We start from the raw sequence: 12,850 nt of genomic DNA, 5'->3' as shown, positions 1-12,850 counted from the left end.
CTTTCCTAACCAACCAATTACAACCATTTTCCCTGCACTGAATCCTCAAAACCCCATGCTCACTACCTGTACTTATCCTCCCTCGATATTCGACCAGTTTGTCCCATCCAAAATACAAAAACACTTTTATTCCAAACAACTCAGCTACTGCTAACAGCAATGTACGCAACATTTCCTCTTCCCCATCTGGTTCCTCTGCATATGCCACTCCCTTCTGCACTTCACTCATCAACCTCACTCGCAACTCACTCACACTACTGGGTACCTCTTCAACCAGACCTCTCCCCTCCAAGTCTTTCAATGACAAAAACAAACATTCACACACTCTGTCACCCCCTTCAAACCTCTCTCTCTCACAACCAAACCCTCAGGCACCACATTCGGACCCCAGTCACTCTTCACGACATCGTTGCCCCTACCGTGCATCCTAGACACGGCATCAGCAATCACATTTTTACTCCCCGGCACATATTCTAACCTAAAATCAAACTCACTCAAATCTTCAATTTTCCTCCCGATCCTAGCATTCACACTCTCCTTCTTGATCATATACACTAATGGCTGATGGTCTGTCCGGATGATAAATTTTACCCCATACAAAAACACTTTCAACACTTTCTCACAAAACCTTATTGCTGCAAGCTCCTTCTCAACCACCGAATACTTCCACTCCACTTTATTAAAAGCTTTACTTACATATGCAATTACTCTCAAATGTTCCTCCCTATTCACCTCTTGCATCTGTGCTAAAAACCCTCCCATACTAACCTCGCTCACATCACTATACAGCTCAAGCTCACTCGCATCCTATAGTCTGGAAAAGCCAAGGTGACATCTCTAGCAGTCTCCTCTTCCAATCTCTCAAATGCTCCCACCATTCGCTCATCTCTCCTTAGCTTAGTACAATTTTTCTTCTCTGTCCATTCAGTCAACAGCTTCCCTATTCCCGGACAATTGCTAACAAACTTCCTCCCAAACTCAATCAACCCCAAAAACCCCTTTAACTTGTGCACGGTCCGGGGACGTGGAAACCCCCTTACCTTTTCCACAAACTTTTCACTCTTCCTTACGCCACTAGCACTCACCTTATGATCAAGAAATTCCACTTCCCCAGCCAACCACAAACACTTCTCCAGCTTCACTTTCACTCCAACCTCTTCCAACCACTCTAACACCTTCTCAAGCAGCTCCATATTCTCCTCAACAGTTTTACTTGCAATCAAAATATCATCTATAAACACAGTCACCTTACTTCTATCAAAACCAACCAAAACCCCATTCATTGCCCATTGAAATGCAGCAGGCGCGTTAGCCAACCCAAAACTCAACCGTTTAAACTGGTAGTAGCAACTACCACTTGAAAAAGCAGTAACAGGCCTGCTCCCCTCCTCAAGAGGCATCTGGTAATAGCTCTTACCAGGTCTAATTTGGTAAACACTCTCATCTCATGCATCTTGTACACACAATCAGACACCACATTCATAGGAAATTGCTCCTTCGCAGTCACTTCATTCACCCTCCTATAATCTACACACATTCGCAGACTTCCATCCGGCTTACTTACAGGGACTATGGGGCTATTCCAGGCACTCTCACTCCTCTCTATCACTCCCACTCTCTCAAGCTCCTCACACTGCTCCTCAATCTCTTGGGTAATAGGCGGGGAAAAGTGGCGAGGACACTGATATACGGGGTATCATCTTCCAAAACTATCTTGAATTCAGGAAGCTTAGACCCCCAAAAATCCTTGTCACCACAACTCAACACACCCCGCCAATCCCACAACATCTGCATCAACCGCCTCCTCTCGTTGTCCCTAACATTCACATCGACCTTAACTCTTCCTCTCAACTCATCATACTCCCAATCATCACCTCCTGTCACGCTACCTGTCATCACTTCAACATATCTTTCGTCATCTGTACTCACCAATGTGTATAGCAACCCCACACAATCACCTTCACGTATACCCCGCACTCGCTTTTTCCTAACACTTGGCAATGAGGCTACAAAAACTTGTGGATTCTCCATATCTAAATTCCCATCATATACATGCATGCTTGCTCTTACCAACTTGTTCGCATCCACACCCTCAACCACATATGCACACTTGTTACCTTTAACAATCCCAAGACTATCCAGCCACGTAACTTTCACACTAACAACTTCTCCGAATTCTTGCGGCACCTTTACACTCTCTTTCGCAATTAACGGCACCCCCTTCCATATTTTACTGGTTACCTCCCCATTCCTACCTAAGTACAACTCTCCATGTACGTTCCCCTTCATATGCAACTCAACCATATTCGCGCTTGGACGGACCACTATCCCACACTTCCTGAAGAACCCGTACCCAACAACATATCATAATTAACACTCACTCCCTCGATCACATAAAAGTCACTTTCATCCACCACTACCCCTCCAATTTCTACATTTTCGCGCATCACTCCCACCACAGCCATACCGAAATTTCCTATTCCTTGTACCTCCCCTTTACACTCCCTAATTTCACACTCACTCCGCAACTTGTCGCATCCATTCTTAAAAAGAACATCGAGACTGCACCCAGTACCAACCAAAGCAGCCAAACACACCCCTTTGCATCTAACTTTTACACTCATACATTCATGAGCTCTATCCCCAAAGCCCTTTTCATGTAACAATCCTTTACGCACATGCATCACTCTTACTGCCCGCATACCAGAGCACCCACCCAACTGAATCCCCTTTTGACCTAGTTTCCTGAATTCCCAGCCTGACTCATCCTCTTTTGCCTACACACACTCACCAGGTGACTTTCCATTCCACATTCAACACATTTCGCACGCTGTTCTTTACACATAATGCCTGCTCTTCCCGCAGTTGCCACAAACTATGTTCATACGGGTACCCCGACATCCACTAGCTATGTGCCCTGTCTGTCCACACCTATAACATTTAATATCGCTGTCTTTCTTACACTCACTCACTAAATGCCCCATTTGCCCACACCCGAAGCACGCTCCTAACGCCTACCGACATTCACTCTTCCTGTATCCTGGCTTACCACATCTATAACACTGATCTCCTCGCTCACGACTAACTGACCCTACTCTTCCAACGCTCGCACTCCTATCTCTTTTAGGGATAACTACACTCACGTTACTTGCCCTAATGCTCCTAGCTACCACTCGCTCTGCCATTCGCCTCGGCCCTTCCGAAACTGCCTCCCTATTGCTTTTAAACTCTGGTATGACCTCAGCTACTTCAGTCCTAACACTAACACTCCTACTCTCTTTCATACACCTATCTAACTCGTAATCTTCTACTAATTCTAAAATGTCATTCCATGTCAACCTTTCATTCGTCCATTGCATTTTCTCCTTACGTTTACAGATTTATAAACTAATATATACTCTCTGGTACAGTCGGCAACAACTTTTGCACTAACTCCTTACACTCATTTATCCCTTCGTCCCCAAACTTTTTCCTAGCTAATGTTTCCAACCTGCACACATACATCGACAACAACTCACCAACATTCATTCTTGCCTCTTCAAAATCTTGCTTTCTCCTATATCTAGCGCTACTCTTTATCCTCTTTTCCTGTTCTACAATCCTGGCTTTCACACTCTCATATGGCACATTCCCTACACTCATCATTACCCCATACATACTCAACAAAAATCCTGTCAAAAAGCTACCTAACTCTCTCTTGCCCAGACTCTCTTGTTATCCCCATACTTTGCCTCACAATACCTCTCATATTCCTTAAAAAAAAGTCCCTAATGTCCCTACTACCATATTCCTCGTATTGTGCACATCGGGGTACCTCTCTCATATACACCGCCTTTTGTACTTCCTGCTCACTCTCACTCTCACTTTCGCTACTTCCATTCTGACCCTTCTTTCCCTCTTCCGAATAGAGCAAATCAACTTCCATACTCATGTCCATACTCTTGGCTACACTCTTCTTACCCTTCTTGTTTCTACCCACCTGTTTCCACTCACCGCTATCTAAATCATTCTCAGCCCTTTCCCTAATGTATTCAGTCCTAGTCACATCCTGTCCTTCACCCTTACCAACCTCTTTCCCTTAGTCTTCTTCTTTTCCTCAGCCCCCCTCTTATTCTTGTCCTCAGGTTTATCCTTATCCTGTGTCTTCCCCTTCTTTCCCTTACCTATCACAACCAAATCACCTTCGTCACTTGTACTCTCATCCACTCGCTCTTTCACTTTCTTTACCACTCCTGGCCCGTCACAAGACCCAGTAGGCCCACCTCCTACAGCTCCCTCTCCCATGAATCCTTTCATCATTTCCTGCATCATCTCTTGCATTGCATTCAGCATTACCCTCAATTTTTCGTCCATTTTCTCAACCATTCTCTCTTCCGCTCCTTTCACCTCTTCTTTCATTTCCACTTTCGCACTCTTTAGCATTCCTCTCATTTCCTCTAACTCGCTCTTCAGCTCCTTACACTCTACCCTCAACCTCTCATTCTCCATTTCCAATCTTTCCTGAGCTTCCCTCGCCAACAGTAACTCCTTCCTCAGCTTCTCTATCTCTTTCAACTCTTCCATCCTCACTTTCTCCACTAATCACACAACTCAATACCCCAATCGTCCTGCAGCTGCCCCACCAACAGTCCCTGTTCGGGCGCCAAAAAATAATGTGGTGGGATAACAAGCTTAAAAGTCAAGCATGTAAATCCCCCCCATATAAACCTAAACACTCCAGCTGCCAAACCCACCCTCAGTCACACTTTCCTCTTTACACTACACCATACACACAGGACAATTGACTTATACCTATACAAAAATAAAAACAAAATAAACTCATGTACTTACCAACCACTCCAGATACTCCAGGCTATGCTGTGCTGTCCGCGGGTCGATGTCGCTGAGACATAAACAACCACAAGCCAAAAACCAAGAACCACAACCCACAACCCAACAACACAACAACAACAACCAAGGACCACAACTCAACAACACAGCACCCAAGGACCACAACCCCACAACTCAACAACACAAAAACAAACAAGGAATGCAACCACAACTCAACAACACAACAATAACAAAAGAAACAACAACCAAGGAATGCAACCACAACAAAAGACCACTGCACAAACAATCACTAACACAAAAACAACACAAAAAAGGCAACACACACACACCCACTAACAACACCAAGAAATCACAACAACAACAAAGACAACAGCACAGACACAACAACTCTAAGCAAACAACACTAACTTAAACGCAAACAAAAACACACAATTCAGCTTACTATCAATGCCTTCAACCAACTGCTCCCTACACTACTGACTGTCACAGGCTCTAACCCAAGACTGACTAAAAACTGACCAAAAACACAGAACTCTAACAATCAACAGCACCAGCAGACAACCCAGAACTCACCAACAGCCAATGCAATCATTAACCTTTCTCTCTCTCTCTCTCTCACACACACACACACACACACACACACACACAGACATTGTCAAATGGAATTCCATAACTCCTCCATAGTATAGCTATGGGTATGGGTATGGGTATGGGTATGGGTGTGGGAATTTCAGTTCTGGTACGTGATAATGAGGTCATATTAATATAAAAATATCATTTTTTTCTTCCTTTAATTCTTTTGTTTTTTCAAGGCTTCATTCTGAATTTCCTGTTGGTGCTGAAAAAGGTACCCGGCACATGGTCTTCATATAACATTTGCTAAAGAGATTTTCTACATGAAACCTCCTCATGTCAGCAGTTGGCGATGCATTTTCTGTCGGACTAATGGTTAAAAAGTTAAGTGGGAAAAGTTAAAATAAGAGGGACAAAGTAAAAAGACAGTGAAACAATGAAAAAATACAATATCAACGAAGTGAAAGAAAGAAAGTAGAAAAAATCGAATGGGTGCTAAGAACATAAGTTAGAAATAAGAATTGTGAAAATTAAAAACGATATCGCTTAACAATAAAATGTGTACCAACACTCTAAAGGCACGAGTTTATCACGCTGCAAGCGACAGGACATCGTCTGCTTCCATCAATATGCCGCCAAATTCTGTGATTCTCACAACAATGACATAGTTACACATTGAGTGGTGCCAACAGAGAGCAACCTGATTTTCATCTATATAGGAGATACACAGTTTAATATCAATTGATTGTTCATTATTAGTCCTTTAGTCACTGTGTAAGTTCATTAATAAGTATCATTTCAAGATTATACCTCTTGTCATAGTCAACTCCTGCTAACGAGGTGACCCCACCACACCAACACCCAGCAAAGATGTCCGAGACCTCTGGCAACTAAAATCACCCTCCACTTCTGCCAGTCCAGCCAATACCATCACCCAAGTCAAGCTTTTGATCTTCACACCGACTAACGCCTACACTTGGTGCCATCAAGCCAAAGTCACACTCTGAATCAAGGGCATACAGTCATTGTCGACCTAGGAACATTATGTTCTTGCCAAGCTGCCAGACCACCTCTTCCCCCAGCTAACAAAGTGGTTGGACACTAAAGTTACCGACATCGTCCAGTACAAAAACCTGAAGGGGGTCCTATTTGACAGATTCCCACCATACCCAGCTATTTGTACACAACAGATCTTCAATGCAGCACAGCAACCTTAGGTGATCAATGCCCATCTGCCACCCTTCTTGAGATGAGAGCCCTTGCCCATCTTCCTCCTGCAATAGATGGTTCTCCCAAATCAACGGAAATCCTCAAGGCACTGCAGCTGCAGTGCCTTCTGGTATAAGTAAGGTCAGCACTCACTGACATTGAAGACACAGCTGACAATACCCTTGCCACCCTAGCAGACAATCTGATGGACTCCCACGCTGCTGCAAACTGCCATCACACCCACACCTTTGCCATCCATCAAGGAATCCCCAAACCCTCAGTGACAGATAACCTTACTGATGCCACAGAGGACGCCAGGGCCATCAGACCCTCACAAACTTCCAGGACAAACCTTTGCTGCCCATCCTGCTTTCAGAAACCCAAGGATGCCGACCAAATACAGCAGCAATCACCTCTGTTTGAGCTTTGCTGATATCACAGAACATTAGCCACTGCCGCTGAGAACTGCCTCCCAGGAATCCCATGGCCATAAAATGGGAGAAATAGGTACCGCCCCTTGCGGTAACCATAGCAGGTGTGCATCCCTCATTTAGGGGCCATAGAAATGTATCTAAATCTAACCCTATTCCTGATACATTCAATCCTATGTGCTTTGCCTGCCCCTCTGTCTTTTTTATCCTTGATTCCACCACATGTATTTGCTTTTTGGTCCACACAGGGGCTTGGAATTCCCTTCTGCCTGTATCCAGTCAACCAACCAAACACCCACAACCATCCGATGTCTGACTTACGGCTGCAAATGGCTCTCCCATCCTTACCTTCAGTCAGAAACATCTTGCCCTTATCCTCAGCAGCAGAAAGTAATACTGGCGGTGTTTGGTTGGGGACGTCTTAATACATCTCAGGGTGGATTTCATTGTGTACCACCAACTGCTCATGGATATCGCCAACAGGCACCTCATTGATGCCACCGATCTGTCCACGATGCCTATCAATGCAGCCCCACAGAGCAAGCCCTCCAATGCCTGCAACAAAATGGCCTCGTTATCTGATACAAAAATGTTCCCTTGCCATGAACCAATAGGGTAGAATTCTAGGGGAACCTCATAAAACCTGAGGGCATCCAGCCCTTTCTGAAAAGGTTCCTGCCGTTGAGAAGTTCCCGACCCCAACCACCATCAAAGGTCTACAAGATACATTATTTTTTTTTTTTTTGGTGTTGGTGGGGGAAACTGGATAAACATTATTGATGCTGTTAAGGTTGGATCGAATCCTGAATAATAAGTTTCTCTAAGAAGGATAAAATGACAGAAGCAGGTAATGGTGATCATATTTTGCTGCATAAAGTCACAAATTTTGCAGGAACACGGGGATATGATGAGAGACCTACGAGATTTCTACAAGATTAGAAAAAATCAGAAGACCATTGTTGAGTACTGCTCTCAGCTTTTTGACTCAGCGGGAGAATGGATACAGAAATTGGAAAATTCCACATGGGTATATGGTCATATTTCCCTTTTTAATTTAAAAAATTGTTGCATTTTCCCCAGCTTCTACAAGATGCCATTGTAGATAGCTTTGATGAAAAGATTGAACCTACATCAGATGAGGAACTGATTTATTCCCAAGTTCAGAAACACATGTCTAAATGTCCCACAGTGGATATTACAGTATTTAATGGGACCAGTCCAAGAATTGTAACACAAAGAGATTTAAATTTTCCTTCTCCCCGTTTGTGTGCAAAACTGGAATATAAAATAGGATCTTTGGATTCAGGACAACAGTTGCATTGTTTCAATTGCAATAAACCAGGGCACACAAAGGAAATATATAAAGTCAAATATTGTGGAATATACAAAAGTGCAGATTACTTTTGGCAGTCTTGTCCTTCTCAGAAGCGTAGTGATGCAAGACCCACACCAAAGAAATCTGGGAGTTTCAATATGAGAACTTCCCAAATAGGTTACTCAAAGGGGCAAAGAGATCAGCGAAGTTTTAGGAAAGCTGATCAACAAAAAGGGTACAGATGACTTGTTTGTGCCATTGTGGTCTCATGGTAGACGCCCCAGAGCCCAGGCCAATTGTACATGGAATAGTGGGAAATATGAAGATCCCAATTTTTATTGATATGGGAGCCTAGGTAAATTTGATGGACGATAATTTATATCAGTTCGTGCTCTCCCAATACCCTTTTAAACCCTCAACAGAGGCGGTGTGTGATGTGCAAGCCCATAGGTTAAATACCTTAAGTATTATAAGAGTGCGGTTCACTCTGGGTGATAGTGTTGACAAAACCATTTTTGATGATAAAAGGGGTTGTGTTGGGCAACAGACTTTTTCTTGGCCATCCTGCATGTAGGAGACACAGGATATCAGTCCATACAGGTGTTAGTGGCATAATGATTGGGATACTGAGTGTTTTTATTCCATACGTGAGTGTACATGGAACTGAGATAAATAAGGATACTGAGGTTAATATGGGGGATACTAGTAGTGATATTAGTGATCATATTGGTGATATGATCACCAATATCACCGCCAATGTTGGCGGTGATATTGGTGATTATACCGCGCATATTAGTTATCCTGGTGGCGTTAACGGTGATATTAGTTATCACGGCGGTGTTAATGAGGATTTTGCTGATCACAGTGGTTTTCATGGGGATATTAGTGATCACAGTTGTGATAATAGCGGTTATAATGGGGATACTGGTGGTAATATTGGTGGCAATAGTAATGGTGGTTATCATGGTGATATTGGGGATACTGGGGATAATATTGGCGGCATTAATAATGGTGGTATGGGCAAAATCAGAGATAATGATAACAGTGGTGATACTGATTCTAACACTGGAATTATGGTGGATGGAATGGAGGATACTTATATAAATAAGGGTGATATTTATGTGGATGTGGAACATGAGGGTACTTATAATAACCACAAGTATAAAGGTGTTTTATCAGAGGATGTTATTTTAAACCCAGGTACATTGACCATGGTGAAAGTCAGACTGAGGGAAGTGAAAATGTCTAAAGAGGTGTGTATGATTAAGGGTAGTGAAAAATTAAAAGATGTCATTAGCACTGTATCAGTGAACAAGGTATCAAATACAGGGGTTAAATGGGTGGAATTGCTGAATTGTAATGATACAGTTAATAAGTATCAGAAGAATAATTATGTGGTAGACCTCCGGGATTGGAGTGAGGATAGTGGTTCAGTGGCTATTGTAGAGGGTTAAAACTGAGTTTTCAGAGGCAGAAATGCAAATAAGGATGAAAGTCTTTAGGGACTCTTAGCTAATGCAGAATACAAGGAGCATATAGAAGTGGTAAGCGAAGTTTTGGCTGAATTTGGGGATATTGTGGCTTTACAATGGAAAAGTTAGGGCTGACTAAAGCGTTAGAACATAAGGTGAATCTAGAAGAAGGGACCAATCCCATCTTTATTCCCACGTACCGTAAACCCTACAAAATCTGAAAACAGGTAGAGAAAGAGATTAGTAAATGGGAAGAGGAAGAAATTAATAGACCCATGTGTCCTCATACAACTTTCCCTTGTTGGCGGTGCCTAAGAAGGATGGCAGGTGGAATGAGAAAACAATTCCTTGCATACCAGACTTTGTTTTGTAGAAATTGCGGGATGTAGAATATATTTTTCAATAGACCTTACGCAGGGATTTTTGCAGGTTCTTCTTAGTGAAGAGAGCAGAGAATTAACCGCATTCTCATTGCCAAGGGGCATTTCAAGTTTACGCGGATGCCGTGTGGTCTATTAGGTAGTCCTATGACTTTTACAAGGTTGGTGAGCACAGTTTTGCATGGGCTACTAGTCACAAATGTCTTTGTGTACATGGATGATATATTGATTGCAACAGATTCGATTGAGCATCACATGGAAGTGCTTAAGGAAGTTCTCAGGAGAGTTGGGTTAGCAGAGTTGAAAATTAAGTTAGCAAAGTGTGACTTTTTGGAGAAGCAAATTGCCCATTTTGGTCATATTCTATCTAAAGAGGGAGTAAGAGTAAATGACGAAAAAGTCAAAGCAATTGCATATTTTCCTGTCCCTGAGACAAAGAAGCAAATTAGGTCATTCTTAGGAACAGCAGGGTTCTTTAAGAGGTATGTGAAAGGGTTTATATCATAGCAACTCCTTTAACAGATGTGTGACGAGAGGATATTCAATTTTATTGGAGAGAACTGCAACAGGTAGCTTTTCAGAAAGTTAAGGATGCATTAATGAATCCCCTAGTTCTGAAATTTCCGGATTTCGTGAATCTTTCACACTAGTGACTGATGCTAGTCAGGAGGGTATAGGTGCTTGCCTTATGCAAAAATTTGAAGGAAAACTCCATCCAATAGGTTATTATATCAGGAATTTAAGAAAAAGGGAAGCAATGAGAGGTCAGTGGCTGCCATAAATAAGGAGGCCTATGCAGTTGTATCAAGCTTGGTTCCTTTCAATATGTTGCTAATGGGGAATAAAGTTGAAGTTCTTACAGACCACAAGCCATTATTAGATCTCTTTAATAAGAGCTCGATGGTCTATAACAATTAAATTTTGATGCAAAGCTCAAATACATAGAGGGAAGGCATAACGTGGTAGCAGATGCCCCTAGTAGAAGTTTCTATGAGACGGAAGGATTCTATACAGTGGGATATCAGCCTCATAGAGCAAAGGAAAGATGTGGATGAAAGCGTTCCTTAAAGTTCAATTAGTCAGGAAAGTTTATAAATTACCTTTTTCAGGTTTGGAATTACAAGGCAGTCTGTTGGTTATGAAAATTAAACATAATTTAAGGACGAGTGAAAGTAAAGGCAATACGATACAGATCGTAATTCTGAAAGTCCTAATTCCAGTGGTCTGAGATATAGTACATCGCAAATTTCGTAATCCACATCTGGGGGTGGAAAAGACGTATAATTACATACGTAATAAATATATTTGGAAGAATGTGTGGGCAGACGTGGAAGGTTTTATGAAAAAGTGTATAGTGTGCAATGATTGCAAACCTGCGAGGGTGCTTTCTTGCGAATTAGGGTCATATACGATGCCAAGTAGACCTTTTCAGAGAGTGCACATGGATATTAAGGGGTAGGTATTTCCATGAGTCTGGGTATTACTACAGGTATTTGTTGGTGGTAATAGGGTAGTGGCTTTCATTCTACTGAGGTATGACATTAATCTAAAAGAGGTATATTTAGTATATAAACGAGAGAGAGAGAGAGAGAGAGAGAGAGAGAGAGAGAGAGAGAGAGAGAGAGAGAGAGAGAGAGAGAGCGTAAATGAGGGACAGAACAAGTCAGAGAGAGAGAGAGAGAGAGAGAGAGAGAGAGAGAGAGAGAGAGAGAGAGAGAGAATGTAAATGAGTAACAGAAAGAGTCATAGGGAGATAGGGATCAAATATCTTTCTATCTTCAAAGCTCCCTTGTGTCCCTTCCTTCTGTTTCTCCAGTCTCCTCCATCAATCTATTCCCTTCTTCCATTTCCTCAAATTCTCTCTGGTTCTTATTGATCTCGTCATGAATAGTGAAGTTAAAGCTGATATTAACAGTTTCTCTTGTTATCATTATTACTGATGTTTCTTTCATTGTGCTTCCTGCTCTTAACTGCTCTCTATCTTTTCTTCTTATCAGGTTATCTCTTCTTGAAGTCTTTTGCAAGAGAAAATATAGACACACAAGCATAGACACTCTCTGTCTTTTAGCCTCCCAGTATTGATATTTGGAACATATGGCTTCCTCAGGATTAGTTTTTTCTCCAAATGATTTGAGAAATATAAGACTGAATTTGTTTGTGAGGAAGTATGGAAAGAAGGTGGTTCATTTCATATACACTTTCCACTTTCTCCACGGACAACACAAAAGCATCCGAGAGATTCTCATCGACAACCAAGTTCCACTACAACGAAAGAAAAGTCCTTTCAATGTCCAGGAAATACAAAATCTTACAGATAAACTTCCGGAAGAACTGGACATCACAGTGATGAACAAAATCTGCCAAGCTCTTTGGGAAAAAGGGGTGAATAACCCTGGTGACGAACTCAGGGTATTATTAACAAAAATCAAAGATGCGAGGAACTTTGTTAGCCATGAAGAGCCTTATTTGTCAGAATCAGATTTGGCAAGTAAAGTAAGAGACTTTCAAGCAATACTCGTGGAAACTCTTGAGAAAACTAGGGCTCTCTTTCCACCTCATGGTTCTGACATTGATCAGCTTAAAGCAGAGATCCAAGGTGCCGTTCCAGAGCTTCTAGAAAAGATCCGCGAAAAATATGAT

At 42.2% G+C, this 12,850-nt stretch overlaps 1 protein-coding gene across 5 annotated transcripts in view; it reads left to right on the top strand.

The window, feature by feature from the left end:
• The window catches only part of LOC135206287 (uncharacterized), a 110,798-nt gene that overhangs the window by 93,077 nt on the left and 4,871 nt on the right, over positions 1-12,850 (top strand). For all 5 annotated transcript variants that reach the window (XR_010312726.1, XM_064237707.1, XM_064237706.1 and 2 more), the window contains one exon: positions 12,208-12,850. This exon is cut by the window's right edge and continues 1,876 nt beyond it. Coding sequence is in view for 4 of the 5 variants with exons in the window: in XM_064237707.1 (XP_064093777.1) it covers positions 12,305-12,850 (546 nt within the window). In the remaining variant the exon portion in view is untranslated. The remainder of the gene's footprint in view (positions 1-12,207) is intronic.

This window comes from Macrobrachium nipponense, chromosome 29, assembly GCF_015104395.2.
Source record: "Macrobrachium nipponense isolate FS-2020 chromosome 29, ASM1510439v2, whole genome shotgun sequence".
NCBI classification, from domain to species: Eukaryota; Metazoa; Arthropoda; class Malacostraca; order Decapoda; family Palaemonidae; genus Macrobrachium; species Macrobrachium nipponense.
This window is presented reverse-complemented; position numbering and strand designations above follow the sequence as displayed.